This window comes from Lynx canadensis, chromosome B1 (genome assembly GCF_007474595.2).
Source record: "Lynx canadensis isolate LIC74 chromosome B1, mLynCan4.pri.v2, whole genome shotgun sequence".
Taxonomy (NCBI): Eukaryota; Metazoa; Chordata; class Mammalia; order Carnivora; family Felidae; genus Lynx; species Lynx canadensis.
Genome location: NC_044306.2, coordinates 162,857,369 through 162,870,115, shown reverse-complemented (window position 1 = coordinate 162,870,115; position 12,747 = coordinate 162,857,369). Strand labels below are relative to the sequence as shown.

The 12,747-nt window shown below is 37.4% G+C and overlaps 1 protein-coding gene across 2 annotated transcripts in view; it reads right to left on the bottom strand.

The window, feature by feature from the left end:
• Positions 1-12,747, bottom strand: part of CHIC2 (cysteine rich hydrophobic domain 2) — a 54,050-nt gene that overhangs the window by 24,486 nt on the left and 16,817 nt on the right. For both annotated transcript variants that reach the window (XM_030313872.1, XM_030313873.1), the window contains exons 2-3: positions 5,922-5,976; positions 5,618-5,773 (exon numbers count right to left, since the gene is read on the bottom strand). In XM_030313872.1, the coding sequence (XP_030169732.1) occupies positions 5,618-5,773; positions 5,922-5,976 (211 nt within the window). The remainder of the gene's footprint in view (positions 1-5,617; positions 5,774-5,921; positions 5,977-12,747) is intronic.

Genomic DNA, 12,747 nt, shown 5'->3' with positions numbered 1-12,747 from the left:
GCACCTGGGTAGCTCAGTCGATTGAGCCTCCAACTTTGGCTCCGGTCATGATCTTGCAATTTGTGAGTTTGAGCCCCACATCAGGCCCGCTGCTGTGAGCCTGACAGTGCAGAGCCTGCTTCAGATCCTCTGTCCCCCGTTCTCTCCTCCTCCCCCACTTGCGCTCTCCCAAAAAGAAAAGAAAAGAAAAAAAGAAAAACCATTTAAAAGAATTTTTTCAATGTTTATTTTTTGAGAGAAAGAGACACAGTGTGTGTGGGCGAGGGAGGGGCAGAGAGAGGGAGACATAGAATCCGAAGCAGGCTCCAGGCTGAGCTTGTCATCATAAAGCCCCACAAGGGGCTCAACTCATGGACCATGAGATCATGACCTGAGCCATGAGTTGGGACACTTAACAGACTGAGCCACAGAGACACTCCTCTTTTAACTTTTTTTTAATATTTAGAAAAAGCATTTAAAAATATATATGGCTACATACCTAACAAGGGACTTATACTCCAAACATATAAAAAATTCTCAAAACTCAACAATAAAAAATATTTTTGAGAGAGAGAGAAAGTGAGCAAGGAACAGAGAAAAAGAATCCCATGAAAGGCATCAAGAGAGAGAAGTGGGGCTCACCCTAAGTGGGGCTCGTGCTCACCAGAAGCAGGGCACGAGGTGACCTGATGAGGGACTCGAACTAATGAACTCATGAACTGTGATCATGACCTGAGCTGAAGTCAGACGCTTAATTGACTGAGCCACCCAGGAATCCTAAAAAATAATGATTTAAAAACGGGCAAAATATTTGGGGGTGCCTGGGTGGCTCATTCGGTTAAGCATCCAACTCTTGATTTTGGCTCAGGGCATGATCTCACAGTCATGAGATCGAGCCCTGCGTTGGGCTCCATGCCACGCAGTGCAGCCTGCTTAAGATTCTCTCTCTCTAAACTTCTGCCCCTCTCCCCCACTCTTGCTCACTCGCTCTCTCTTTCAAACACAAAAACAACAACAAAATGGGAAAATATTGGAATAAACACTTTAACAAAGAGGTACAAATGGCAAATAAGCACATTAAAACGTGTTTAATACCATTAGCCACAAGGGTAATAGGAAGTAAAACCAGAATGAGATGCACTACATCTATGAGAACGACTAAAATTTCTAAAACTAACAATACTAAGTCCTGGTAAAGATGCCGAGCAACCGGAACTCTCATATACCGTTGGCTGGTATGTAAGATGGTACAGCCACTTAGGAAAACAATTTGGAAGTTTCCTATACAATCAAGCATGCACTTACTGTAGGATCCAGCCACCCAACTCCTAAAAATAAAAACTTATGTTCACAGAAAAATATGCATGTGATCATTTACAGTTAAGTTTATTCAAAATCACCAAAAACTGGATTGTGGAAACCAATTACACGATCCACACTGGATTGTGTAAACCACACAATGTCCCTTCAGCTGGTGAGTGGATAAACAAATTGTGACACATCCATACAATGGAATGCTACTCAGCAAAAATAAATAAACTATTGATACATGCAACAAAATAGATGAATCTCAAATGCACTAGCTAAAGGAAACAGCCACACTCAAAAGGCTACATATACTGCATAATTCCATTTATATAACATGCTTGAAAAGGCAAAACTGTAGGGATAGCACACAGATCAGTGGCTGTCAGGGTTGAAGAGCTGAAAAGGGTATGACTACAAAGGAACAGCGCAAGGAAGTTTTCTGGAGAACCGTAATGTATCTTGGTTGTGGTGGTAGCATACTACTCTATGCATTTGTCAAAAATCATTGATCTCCATCAAAAAGAGTAAATTCTGCTGTATATTAAATAATTTTCAAAGATAGGTTATGGCGGTTTCTTTTTAAAAGGAAAGGCAATCTGGAAGGAATAATAATAATAATGCAGATTGAAAACAAGGTCTCCAGAGGAAGGTCAACTGATACAAAGGGATACTTAGTTGGAGATGGATTTAAAAAGCAATGCAGAAATCTTAAGGAATCTACTCCTGAAATCATTGTTGCACTATATGCTAACTAAATTGGATGTAAATTAAAAAAATAATAATAATAGAAAAAGAAAAAATAAAATAAAAAAATACAAAGCAATGCAGATATCTAATTATCCAAATTATTGAATAATGTCATGAAGGTGGAAACACTGAGCTGCATAGAAAGTATGCCTTTGGTCCTGATTCGACTTAAGAGTCGGAGACAATTCTAATTTTTTTTTTTAATGTTTATTTATTTTTTGACAGAGAGAGACACAGAGCGTGTGCAGGGCAGGGGCAGAGAGAGAGAGAGAGAGAGACAGAATCTGAAAGCAGGCTCCGGGCTCTGAGCTGTCAGCACAGAGCCTGACACACGGCTTGAACTCACAGACTGTGAGATCAAGACCTGAGCCGAAGTTGGACGTTTAACCGACTGAGCCACCCAGGCGCCCCAAGACAATTCTAACCAATACCACCTCACAAATGAAGACAAAGGAAAGGTTCAGTGGCTAACAATCAGGCAGGGTTTTAGCCTTTATTTATACTAGTATTTCAATCAAGGGTTCTTAACATGAAATACCTAGATAGAATTCTAGGACTCCATGAAAAGTGGATGAAACAAAGATTCGTCTTCATTTTCACTAACCTCTAACTGAAATGTGGTATAGTTTCCTTAGGTCATGAATGTATGCAACTATCTGTGGTAGACTAAACAGGACTTGTACTTCCATCACTCACAGATATCATAGGTTTTTCCTATCACGTAGTATTACCATAGATCCTCTGCTATCTTATTTTGTATTTGCATTAATAATTATTTGCATTAATATTAATAATTTGCATTAATAATTAATAATTTGCATTAATATTTATAAGTAATATATTTGAGGGATTTTAGCACTTCAATAACAAAAGTTATAAGGAAACTTTATAACTTGTGTATTTCATTTCCTACATTTAAAATACATTAAATGGGGCGCCTGGGTGGCGCAGTCGGTTAAGCGTCCGACTTCAGCCAGGTCACGATCTCCCGGTCCGTGAGTTCGAGCCCCGCGTCGGGCTCTGGGCTGATGGCTCAGAGCCTGCAGCCTGTTTCCCATTCTGTGTCTCCCTCTCTCTCTGCCCCTCGCCCGTTCATGCTCTGTCTCTCTCTGTCCCAAAAATAAATAAACGTTGAAAAAAAAAAAATTAAAAAAAAAAATAAAAATAAAATAAAATAAAATACATTAAATATTTCATTTCATACATTTAAATACATTAAATCTTTTAAAATACAAATAAAACATTCTTTTTTTTTTTTAATGTTTATTTATTTTTGAGACAGAGAGAGACAGAGCATGAGTGGGAGAGGGTCAGAGAGAGAGGGAGACACAGAATCCGAAGCAGGCTCCAGGCTCCGAGCTGTCAGCACAGAGCCCGACACGGGGCTCGAACCCACAGACCGTGAGATCATGACCTGAGCTGAAGTCAGACGCTTAACCGACTGAGCCACCCAGGCGCCCCACAAATAAAACATTCTAAGAGAGGGTTCATAGGCTTCCCCGGAACACAAAAAGAGTCCACGACAAATAAAAGTCAAAAATCCCTGCTCTAAATTATCCTGCTCCCATTGTACAAAGCACCTTCATACATGCATGAAGTGTCACTCTCTCCCTGGGTATGTAATACTTTACATCAGAGACAAGGAAATGCACGGCTTTTTTAAAAGCAGTAATCGTATTTGTTTGCACTCACTAGATAGTAAAGTCCATATAAAATTAAATTATATACATACAGAGACCTTGGACTGAATACATTGTTGAACAAAATGTACTTTCTGAAACTACAGATGAGAATAACCTAAAAAAATCAATCTATCTTATGTCTCAAATAAGAATTTAATGAAAGCATCTAAGAAATGATTTATGTTGGGGCGCCTGGGTGGCTCAGTCGTTGAGTGTCTGACTTCAGCTCAGGTTGCGGTCTCTCAGTTCGAGAGTTCAAGCCCCGTGTCAGGCTCTGTGCTAACAAACAGATCAGAGCCTGAAGCCTGCTTCGGATTCTGTATTTCCCTCCCTCTCTCCCCCTCCCCTGCTCATGCTCTGCCTCTCTCTGTCTCTCAAAAATAAATAAATGTTTTTAACAAAATGATTTATGTTGCTAAAAACACATGGAAAAGAGTAGGAAGTTTAGTTTTGTTTTCTAAATCCTACACTGTACACACATTGCAATGTCTTGTTTTCTCGTTTAAAAGGTAAAAAACAAAGGATCTCAAAACCTCAAAAACCAAAGAAACTAGATTTTAAATACCTAGATTTCTAAAATAAGAAAATTCTTATGATTCCCTGAGTTAAACAGCAGTAAATTGCCAACCAAATGAGATACAGCAGTCATTTAAATAATGAAAACATCCCAAACAGGAGGCAGAAGTAAGAGGATCTAAACTCCAAGGGCTGCAAATTTGATCATGGATCAAGGGACAACAAAAGATCAAAAACAAACAAAACAAAACCAAAAAAAAAAAAACAAAAACAAAAACCATTCTGTGGTCTGAAGATGATCTGGTCAGAAATACAGGAAGGAAAAGAATATTCTTGGAGAAAAAATGAGTATTACAGATATTACAGTAAATATTACAAAATTCTAACACAAAGGCATTATCTCCTTCCTATCAATAAAATGTACTAGCTAAAATTCTTTCTCATTAGGAATATACTGCTTATTTTTATAACAGAAATCAAGGGACAAACTGAATTTGCTTTTCCATATTCCCTATCATTATTTGATGACAAAATGAAATGCAGCCACATAAAACCACTCATTCAATTTCAACTTAACAGTATTTCATTTTTATACATATAGTTACCATACTTTTTAAAAACTTTAACAAAAATGTAATGCATTCCATCCTTAACAATTTGCCATATCTCTATCCATATCTTAGTCAAAATTATGACTCTTTAGATCATTTTTTCCTGATTACAGAATCACTATGTACTCATCTCAGGAAACTTGTAAAATACAAAAGAAAAAAAAAGCCACAAAATTTCTTCAAAAGAAAACAGAATTCCCCATAATCTGACCAACGAGAAACAAACATTGTAACCATGTTACTTCATCTGTTGGTACTATCTTACATTTTAGTAATCACACCATTAGTCAATGTTTATTAGACGCTTTGAGCTACTTAGTTAATAGCTTTCCATATACTATTTCACTTTATACTTGCCACAATCCTATTCAAGTAGTTGGGTGAATACCGTCATTTTGTACATAAGATAACTAGATTTTAAAAAGGTTAGGAAATGTGCCTAGGGTCACAGAGATTAGTGGTAGACCTGCACCCAGCATTCTCAATCACTATGCTATACCACCATTAATGTATACGTAGAGAGAGAATGCTGTATTCTACTCTACTCTTAGGTAATTTCCTAGATCATAAAAATTACAGACATAACATATAATTAAATTTAATATAACATTATGGACATACCATAATGTACTTAATCATTCTACTGGATCAGATTATTTTTGTTGTCGTATTCAACATGGTGTGATTCGTTCAATACAAAAATAAAAAGTAGGTAAATGAAAGATTTGCTTATCTACTTCTAAATTTAAATTAAAATATATTAATTCAACTTACTCTTTTACTGAGGCAAATAACTGGCCACATACTGCAACCTAATGTGCAGCAGCAACAAAGGCAGCCACAAAGTAGCCAACGTACATTAACAGGAAGGTTCTTCTTAAGACAACTGTTAACTCTGTTGATGCTGGCTTTAAATTCTTCAGGAGCTACCTAAAGAAAAATTTTAAGAAATAACAACACTGCAATATTAATGTCAAGAAACACGTCTCATTGGCATAATTATTTTTTCTAATTTGTTACGAAAAGACTCTACTTTTGAGGTATATAAATAGTACCTAAGTAAACGATAGACACTCACTTTTCCAGTTAACGAAGAAGGGAATTCTGATTCAAATTTGTTGCTCAGTCCAAATCTAGTTTTTAAAAAAAGAAGAGAAATATGTTATTACATGTCATTGTTGAAAAAAACCAGACCATTTAACTTAATCAAAGGTCAAGTAAATAGATGCAACTTGATATACAGAGTAACAGTGGAAGTTTGAGACACAAAAACATTGTAATCAGCAAAAATTTATGAAATGCAACAAGCAATTTTAGCAGCTGAATCAAAACTTTTGTATAAGAGGCTAAAAATACAGAAAGAAATGACTTCTTTGGGGCTCTCTTTGGAAGTCAAATATTAATGTAATGAGAAACAACACAACTGTCCAATTTTGCCAAAATTACTGAGATTCTTCCAACTAAGTAATAGAAAGCCACAACCTCTGCTATTAGTTATTTTTTAGGTCAAGAGCACTTGTCAGCACTCAATAAAGCAGAAACATGTCTAAGAATGCAAGTTGATCAGTTAGCATTTTCTGAGATCACATCGCCACTGCCATTACAACCAGAGAATGCTAAAAACACCTGGACAATGTGACAGCTGCCCTGGCTAATTAAACTTTCAAGTACGAGGACACCTGCTATATGCATATACCCCCAAAGAAATAGAACTGAGGTAGTACATTTCAATATCTTTAAACTTTTAAATGTTTGCAAAAATCATGAGATTGGACTGGGCACTTGACTATTTCTTTGTATGAGTCATTAGAAAAGAATAAAATACTCATGGACACATTGGTAATAGGAGATTGCACCTGGAAATAAAAAGTGAGATACTTAAAAATGATAACTTGGATCCTGAAGCCAAAATGTTTTCCACTTTTATTGATATAATTGACATATTAACACTGTTAGTTTAAGGTGTGCAACATGACTTGATACATGTATATATTGTGAAATGATTACCACAGTAAGTTTGGTTAACATCTATCACCTTACATAGTTACAATTATTTTCTTCCTGTGATGAGAACCCGTAAGATTCGCTGTCTTAACGACCCTTATACATACACAATACTGCACTTCAGGTAGCTGGCACTAGTAAGAAGGATCCCCTAGGATAGTCTTTGTGAAACAGCTGGCCAGATGAGACTTCTAACTTAACCATCAGTAGAGCCAAACAGGAAAATCAAATAAGGTGAGCCATGCGAAAGCAGTAAGGAGTGGTGGAGACTGGCCAAGAGGAGGGTATACAGAACGTGTGTGTGTATGGTGTCATGGGACAGATCCAGCTGATTATGGTCCTACTAGAATGCAGGCCCACGTCTGAAAAATTGTATGATTTGTCTTTCTTTAAGAAGAGTTGGAAAACTAGATTTCTATGTCAAATTTCCCATCTTTAAAGTACCGTGCAAGGCAAACAAAACACTTCTGTGGGTCAGGTTGTGTGGTCTGCATCATCATCTAGATTTCCCTACGTGCGAATGGTGGCCTCGGAGACCATTTTATCATTACCATAAGTAATTCATACATTATTTTATAGAAGCATTGAAATGATATCAATCTGTCTTTATAAATAACGGATACTGTTTACAAAAGAGATTACAACCCAACTACCTAAGTCCAAGCCAAAGTTCTTTTCGTACTAAACATAAACTGGCAACTATCGGTATTGTACATAATCCTGGCATTAATGCCATTCTAAGACTGAAAGACTCTGAGTTAAATCTATTTTCTGTCTATGCAGGGCCCTCAGAGCAATGTGGTTTTACTTGAAAAAGCCCCAACAGATAACTCACTTCCAACCTCAAAAGTCCTGGCATGAGGAAGAAGTCACTGTGAAGTGTTCAATGATAGCTCTCAGTGAGGCGTCTACATAATGTACTTCCTTTTCATCTATTTCCCTCAGGGAAGAGGACATTCAACAAATGTTCAGTGAGTATAAATTATAAATTTCCATCTCTTGAAGTATTATCTCCCTTGGTCTGATGGTTCTTGCTTTCAATCAGTAGCTCCCATTTCAACCATGTTTATTATTGCAATTAACCATCTCCTTCCAATTGGTCTTTGAAAATTTTTTAGAGAAGCAACCACCAGATAACTCCAAGTCCCCTAAATAGAAAAGCCTCCCCCTTTCATCCCAATCATTGAACATTTAACACAGATTCAATTATTTTAGTGAATATCTACACTTTACTGCCAGGTAATATGCTAAATTAAAGGGAACAGTCCAGCATGAGTTTAAACCCCAGTTTCCTTTCTTTCTAGAGCCTGAGTATTTCCTTATTGGCTAAGTGGCTGAGTATTGATGCTTTGCCCAGGGAGCACAACCAGCTAATAAATTGTCCTGTTGTTCCTGCAGGTCAGGGCTCCTTTTAAGTCAGGCTTGTTATTCTTCCAGTAAGGACTGGTAGCTCCAAGGATATTCACTCAGTTCCTCTTCAGTCATACTTTCTGTTAGGTTTTATCTTAGGAACAGATCGTAAACCTGCCTCTTCCTTCATCTCACCCCCAAAAGAATGTCCCAAAAAAAGATTACCCAGTGACATGATTAACACTATAAGGGAGTGCTTAGTTTTTCTACCAGCCATTAACTTGGTGCTGATGATTTTTCCATTCCTCTTTGCTCGCGTTTCCCATCCACAGAACAACAATACCTGGAAGGAAGGTAAAGAAAATCCTGTGCTTGAAGCCCTTGAAGTCTCCCCAGCCCAACAGGAATGAACCCCAACTGTGCTTTCTCTTTTAAAGTCTCTAAACAAGTCATTTAATATTCAAATCCAGTACTCATGATTACCAGAATGAGCCATGATAATCAAGCACCCCTTCTTCATCTTCATTTGGAAATTAGTTCTCTGCTACAGGGGAATTCAAAGGTTTGGTCAGGACCTCTTCGCTCTCTTAAATCCTTGAGGACCTCAAAAAGCTTAAGTTTATGTGGTTTATATTTACCAGTATTTTGGATTAGGCATTAGAACTGAGCCTTCAAAACATTTTTAAAACTTATTCATAAAAGAACCTAGTATATGCTAACAAATATAACATTTTAATGAGACACAACTTTTTCAAAAAAAATTTTAGAGAGAAAAGTATTGTTTTACATTTTTACATCTCCTTAATATCTGACAACGGAAGACAGGTGGAGTCTCACATTTCTTTGTGCATTCAAACTGTTATGATATGCTCTTTTGGTTGATATTTAAAAGGAAACTTAGGCTTCACCAGATAGGCATTTGGAAATCTGTATATATCATTCTTTGATTATATACAAAAAACTCAACACGTGGTAGTTTCTTAACTGTTTTTTTGCAAGAAGGAAATTGAAACCATATCGATAAACTTTCAATACTTTGTTACATAAAATTCCGTTGATATATTTTGCCTTTTGAAGGCTTTACTTACACCTGATTTTATAACTTCATGCATTTGTCCCTTGGAAATGGAAATATTACTAAGTTGAGTTATGCAGATACTCCAAATGTTGACACACTTCATTGTATGATGTTAGAATCATCACACTCATTAATAGAACCACTGATCTCACCAGAAAGGTCTTTTAAGTATTGGGAAGCTGTCAAGTTCACAGTGACAGATACAAGTTTTCCAAAGTTCTAATTTTCATACTGAAAGCTAGAATTTTATTACTGACAACAAATGCTATCAGTTGTTTTGAAGTGACAGTCTTGCTTTATTTAAAAAAAATTTTTTTTAATGTTTATTTATTCTTGAGAGAGAGAGACTGAGCATGAGTGGGGGAGGGGCAGAGAGAGAGGGAGGGAGACACAGAATCTAAAGCAGGCTCCCGGCTCTGAACTGTCAGCACAGAACCCAACGTGGGGCCTGAACTCGCAAACCTCAAGATCATGACCTGAGCCACAGTTGGACACTTAACCAACTGAGCCACCTAGGCACCCCCGGTCCTGCTTTATTTTAAAAAAATATTAACAAGAGGGGCACTTGTGTGGCTAATTCAGCTGAGCATCCGACTCTTGATTTTGGCTCAGGTCATGATCTCACAGTTTTGTGACTCTGAGCCCCATGTTGGGCTCTGTGCTGACAGTGCAGAGCCTGCTTGGGATTCTGTCTGTCTGTCTCTCTCTCTCTCTCTCTCTCTCTCTCTCTCTCTCTCTCTCTCTCGGCCCCATTCCCCTGCTCACTTTCTCTCAAACAAAAAAATTATAAGAGGCTGAAAGTTAACTAACCAGCATTACGTAAACAAAGAAAAAAATGATTCATTTAAAAATATTTGCACTACCATCTATACCTTAAAAACTAACAGCATATTATTTTAATAGTTGTTTTTCTAGCTTTGAATGTTACTGGTAGAGATACACAATGGTTGTTAATTTTAACAGGTCTCCTGGCAATAAAAGCAGGAGAGAGGAAAATGTAAGGAAAAGTGGGGAGGGGAAAGTAGAAGGAAAGAGGGAGAGATGACATAAAAAAGAAAGTAAGCATTAACAAAGTGCTACCAACAACTGCCTCATTTACCCCTCAATACTTATTGTCAGTCCACCAGATGGAATTAAAGAAAATGTAGACGTGCTATATCGACATCTATCCCTATTACCTAAAAGACCTTTTCCTCAATTATGGTTAAAATACTCACGGCTTCAGAACTGATAAAATATTTAAAATTTTTTCAAAGAATGGCAAATATAACAAGATAAAATATATTAAACTTAGCCTACTTTACAAGTTTACCATTACAAGTTTACAGGTCTCCAAGTCTCCAAGTACAGTTGGAGAAAAGACAATTCACTCAAATCACAACCACCGAAAACCTTCTATGTAATACTTCAAGAAAACAAGGTCCTACAACAGAAGACACAGTTTTTTTAAAAATTTCAAAAAGCAAGCATGTACAAGGCTGATTTTTACTTTTATGTAATTTGAGGTAATTTTGAAAGTTCATGTAATATACTTAGTGAAGCTTTGGAGAGACAGCAACTTTACACCTAAATCTATTTAGTTCATTTGTTTGTTTATTTAAGCAATCTCTGCACCTCATGACCTCGACATCAAGAGTTGCACGCTCTTCCAACTAAGCCAGCCAGGTGACCCCAACACTTAAACCTAAATGAAATCTTCAAATAGGTTTGTTTTCCTCCTATCCCTTCTTCAATTTCACTGTCCCCTCATTCTTACAATTCTTTTTTTGTTTCGTTTTTCATTCTTACAATTCTATAGCCATAATTCAGAGTGTGAGCCATTCTAATCTGTTACCCTGCACTGTCATGTTTACCCAATTCAGAATCTCCCTTTCCTGATAGACCACTCCTCTTCCAAACTCCTTTTAATATTTAACTCTGGTACCCCTAACCTGGATACCTTCTTCTATCTTCTCTTTAAAATTTTTTTTTCTTCTTGAGTATAACCAAAAATCCTGTTGCAATGACACTCTTTCCTAGAAATTCTCAATTATAGCTTATTTCCTCAAAGTCCACCTTTCAGACTCCCCATCTTCCAGGTTCCAGTAATACTTGACTACATTCTCTCCTGTACAGTCCTTACCGTACCTTATTATAATTATGTTTACAAGCCTAACTCCCTACTCTGATAAATAATGAGTTGTTTATAGGTAAGTATGGTTTCTTAATTATACCCCAATGCCTGATGGTCAATAAATACTTGCTGAATAAATTAATTAATTTCCAAAACAAAAGCTGAATCTACATTCCACTAACTCTTTGTTGCAAATTTCCATACCATTTTTCTCTCTTCCTCTGATGCCCATGACTTCTGTTTCTGCCACACTGTTCTAAGTCTCAACCATCATTTTCAGCCTTCCAGGTCACCCCCTTTGTTGGAGGTCCACAAAACTACCCTCAGGTTTGATGATTTACTAGGATGACTCACATGACTCAGTACATAGTTGTACTCAAAGCAAAGGATAAAAAGCAAAATCAGCACAGGGAAAAGGCACATAGGGGAAAGGCACATAGGGCAAAGTCCAGAGGAAACCAGTAACAAGCTTGCAAGAGTCTCTTCTCAGTGAAGACACAAGGATGTGTTTAATTCCTCCAGCAACTAGTTTTGACAACATGTATACAATACTGTCTACCAGGAAAGTGCATTACAGATTCACTGCCCAAGGCTTTTATCAGGAACTGATAGAATGTACCCTCTGCTTAGCATATACCAGAATTCCAGATTCCCAGAAGGAAAGCAGGTGTTCAGCATAAACCACACTGTTTGTTCAAATAGTTTAGGCTCAGTGAACCATGCCTATCAATTTTGGGAACACTGGGAACTTTCCAAAAGTTCAAGTTCCCAGACACCAGCCAAGAGCCGACAGTATAGGCAAGTATTTTTAAGGACAGCAATCTCAAGCCTACTATGTTAAATCTTTTCTGTACACCTTCCTACTCTCTAAGGACACACATCCTAACTCTCTACGGATGAAGACTGTTGTCTTTATCCCAATCACATTTACCTATGTCTTCAGTATCTACCATCTGTCTCAACGCAGGCAAGCTTCCCAAAAGCTAAACCATCTGCTCCTGGTTGCATCTCCCCCAGTCTCCTCTGTAATCTGCTCTATTGTTCCCTCTCGTTTGGCTCCTTACACATATCCTACAAACCTGCCTATGTCTACCCAGCCTGAGAATCTGAATCCCTATTTTCTTCTCCCTCAGTGAATGACGGCATCCACCTCTTTTCTTTCCTCATCCAATGTCTTGAAAGAGTCCTTATATTCACTATCTTTATCTCACCTTCCATCCACTATTCAAACTACTACGATCCAGACTTTACATTTCTTTACTGATGAGACCACTCAACAGACTAGTTGAAAACAAGTCTTTTCAGCAAGTCCTCCTTCACAGAGCATGCTTTCTCCCAGCAAAAAGCTTCAGTATTACG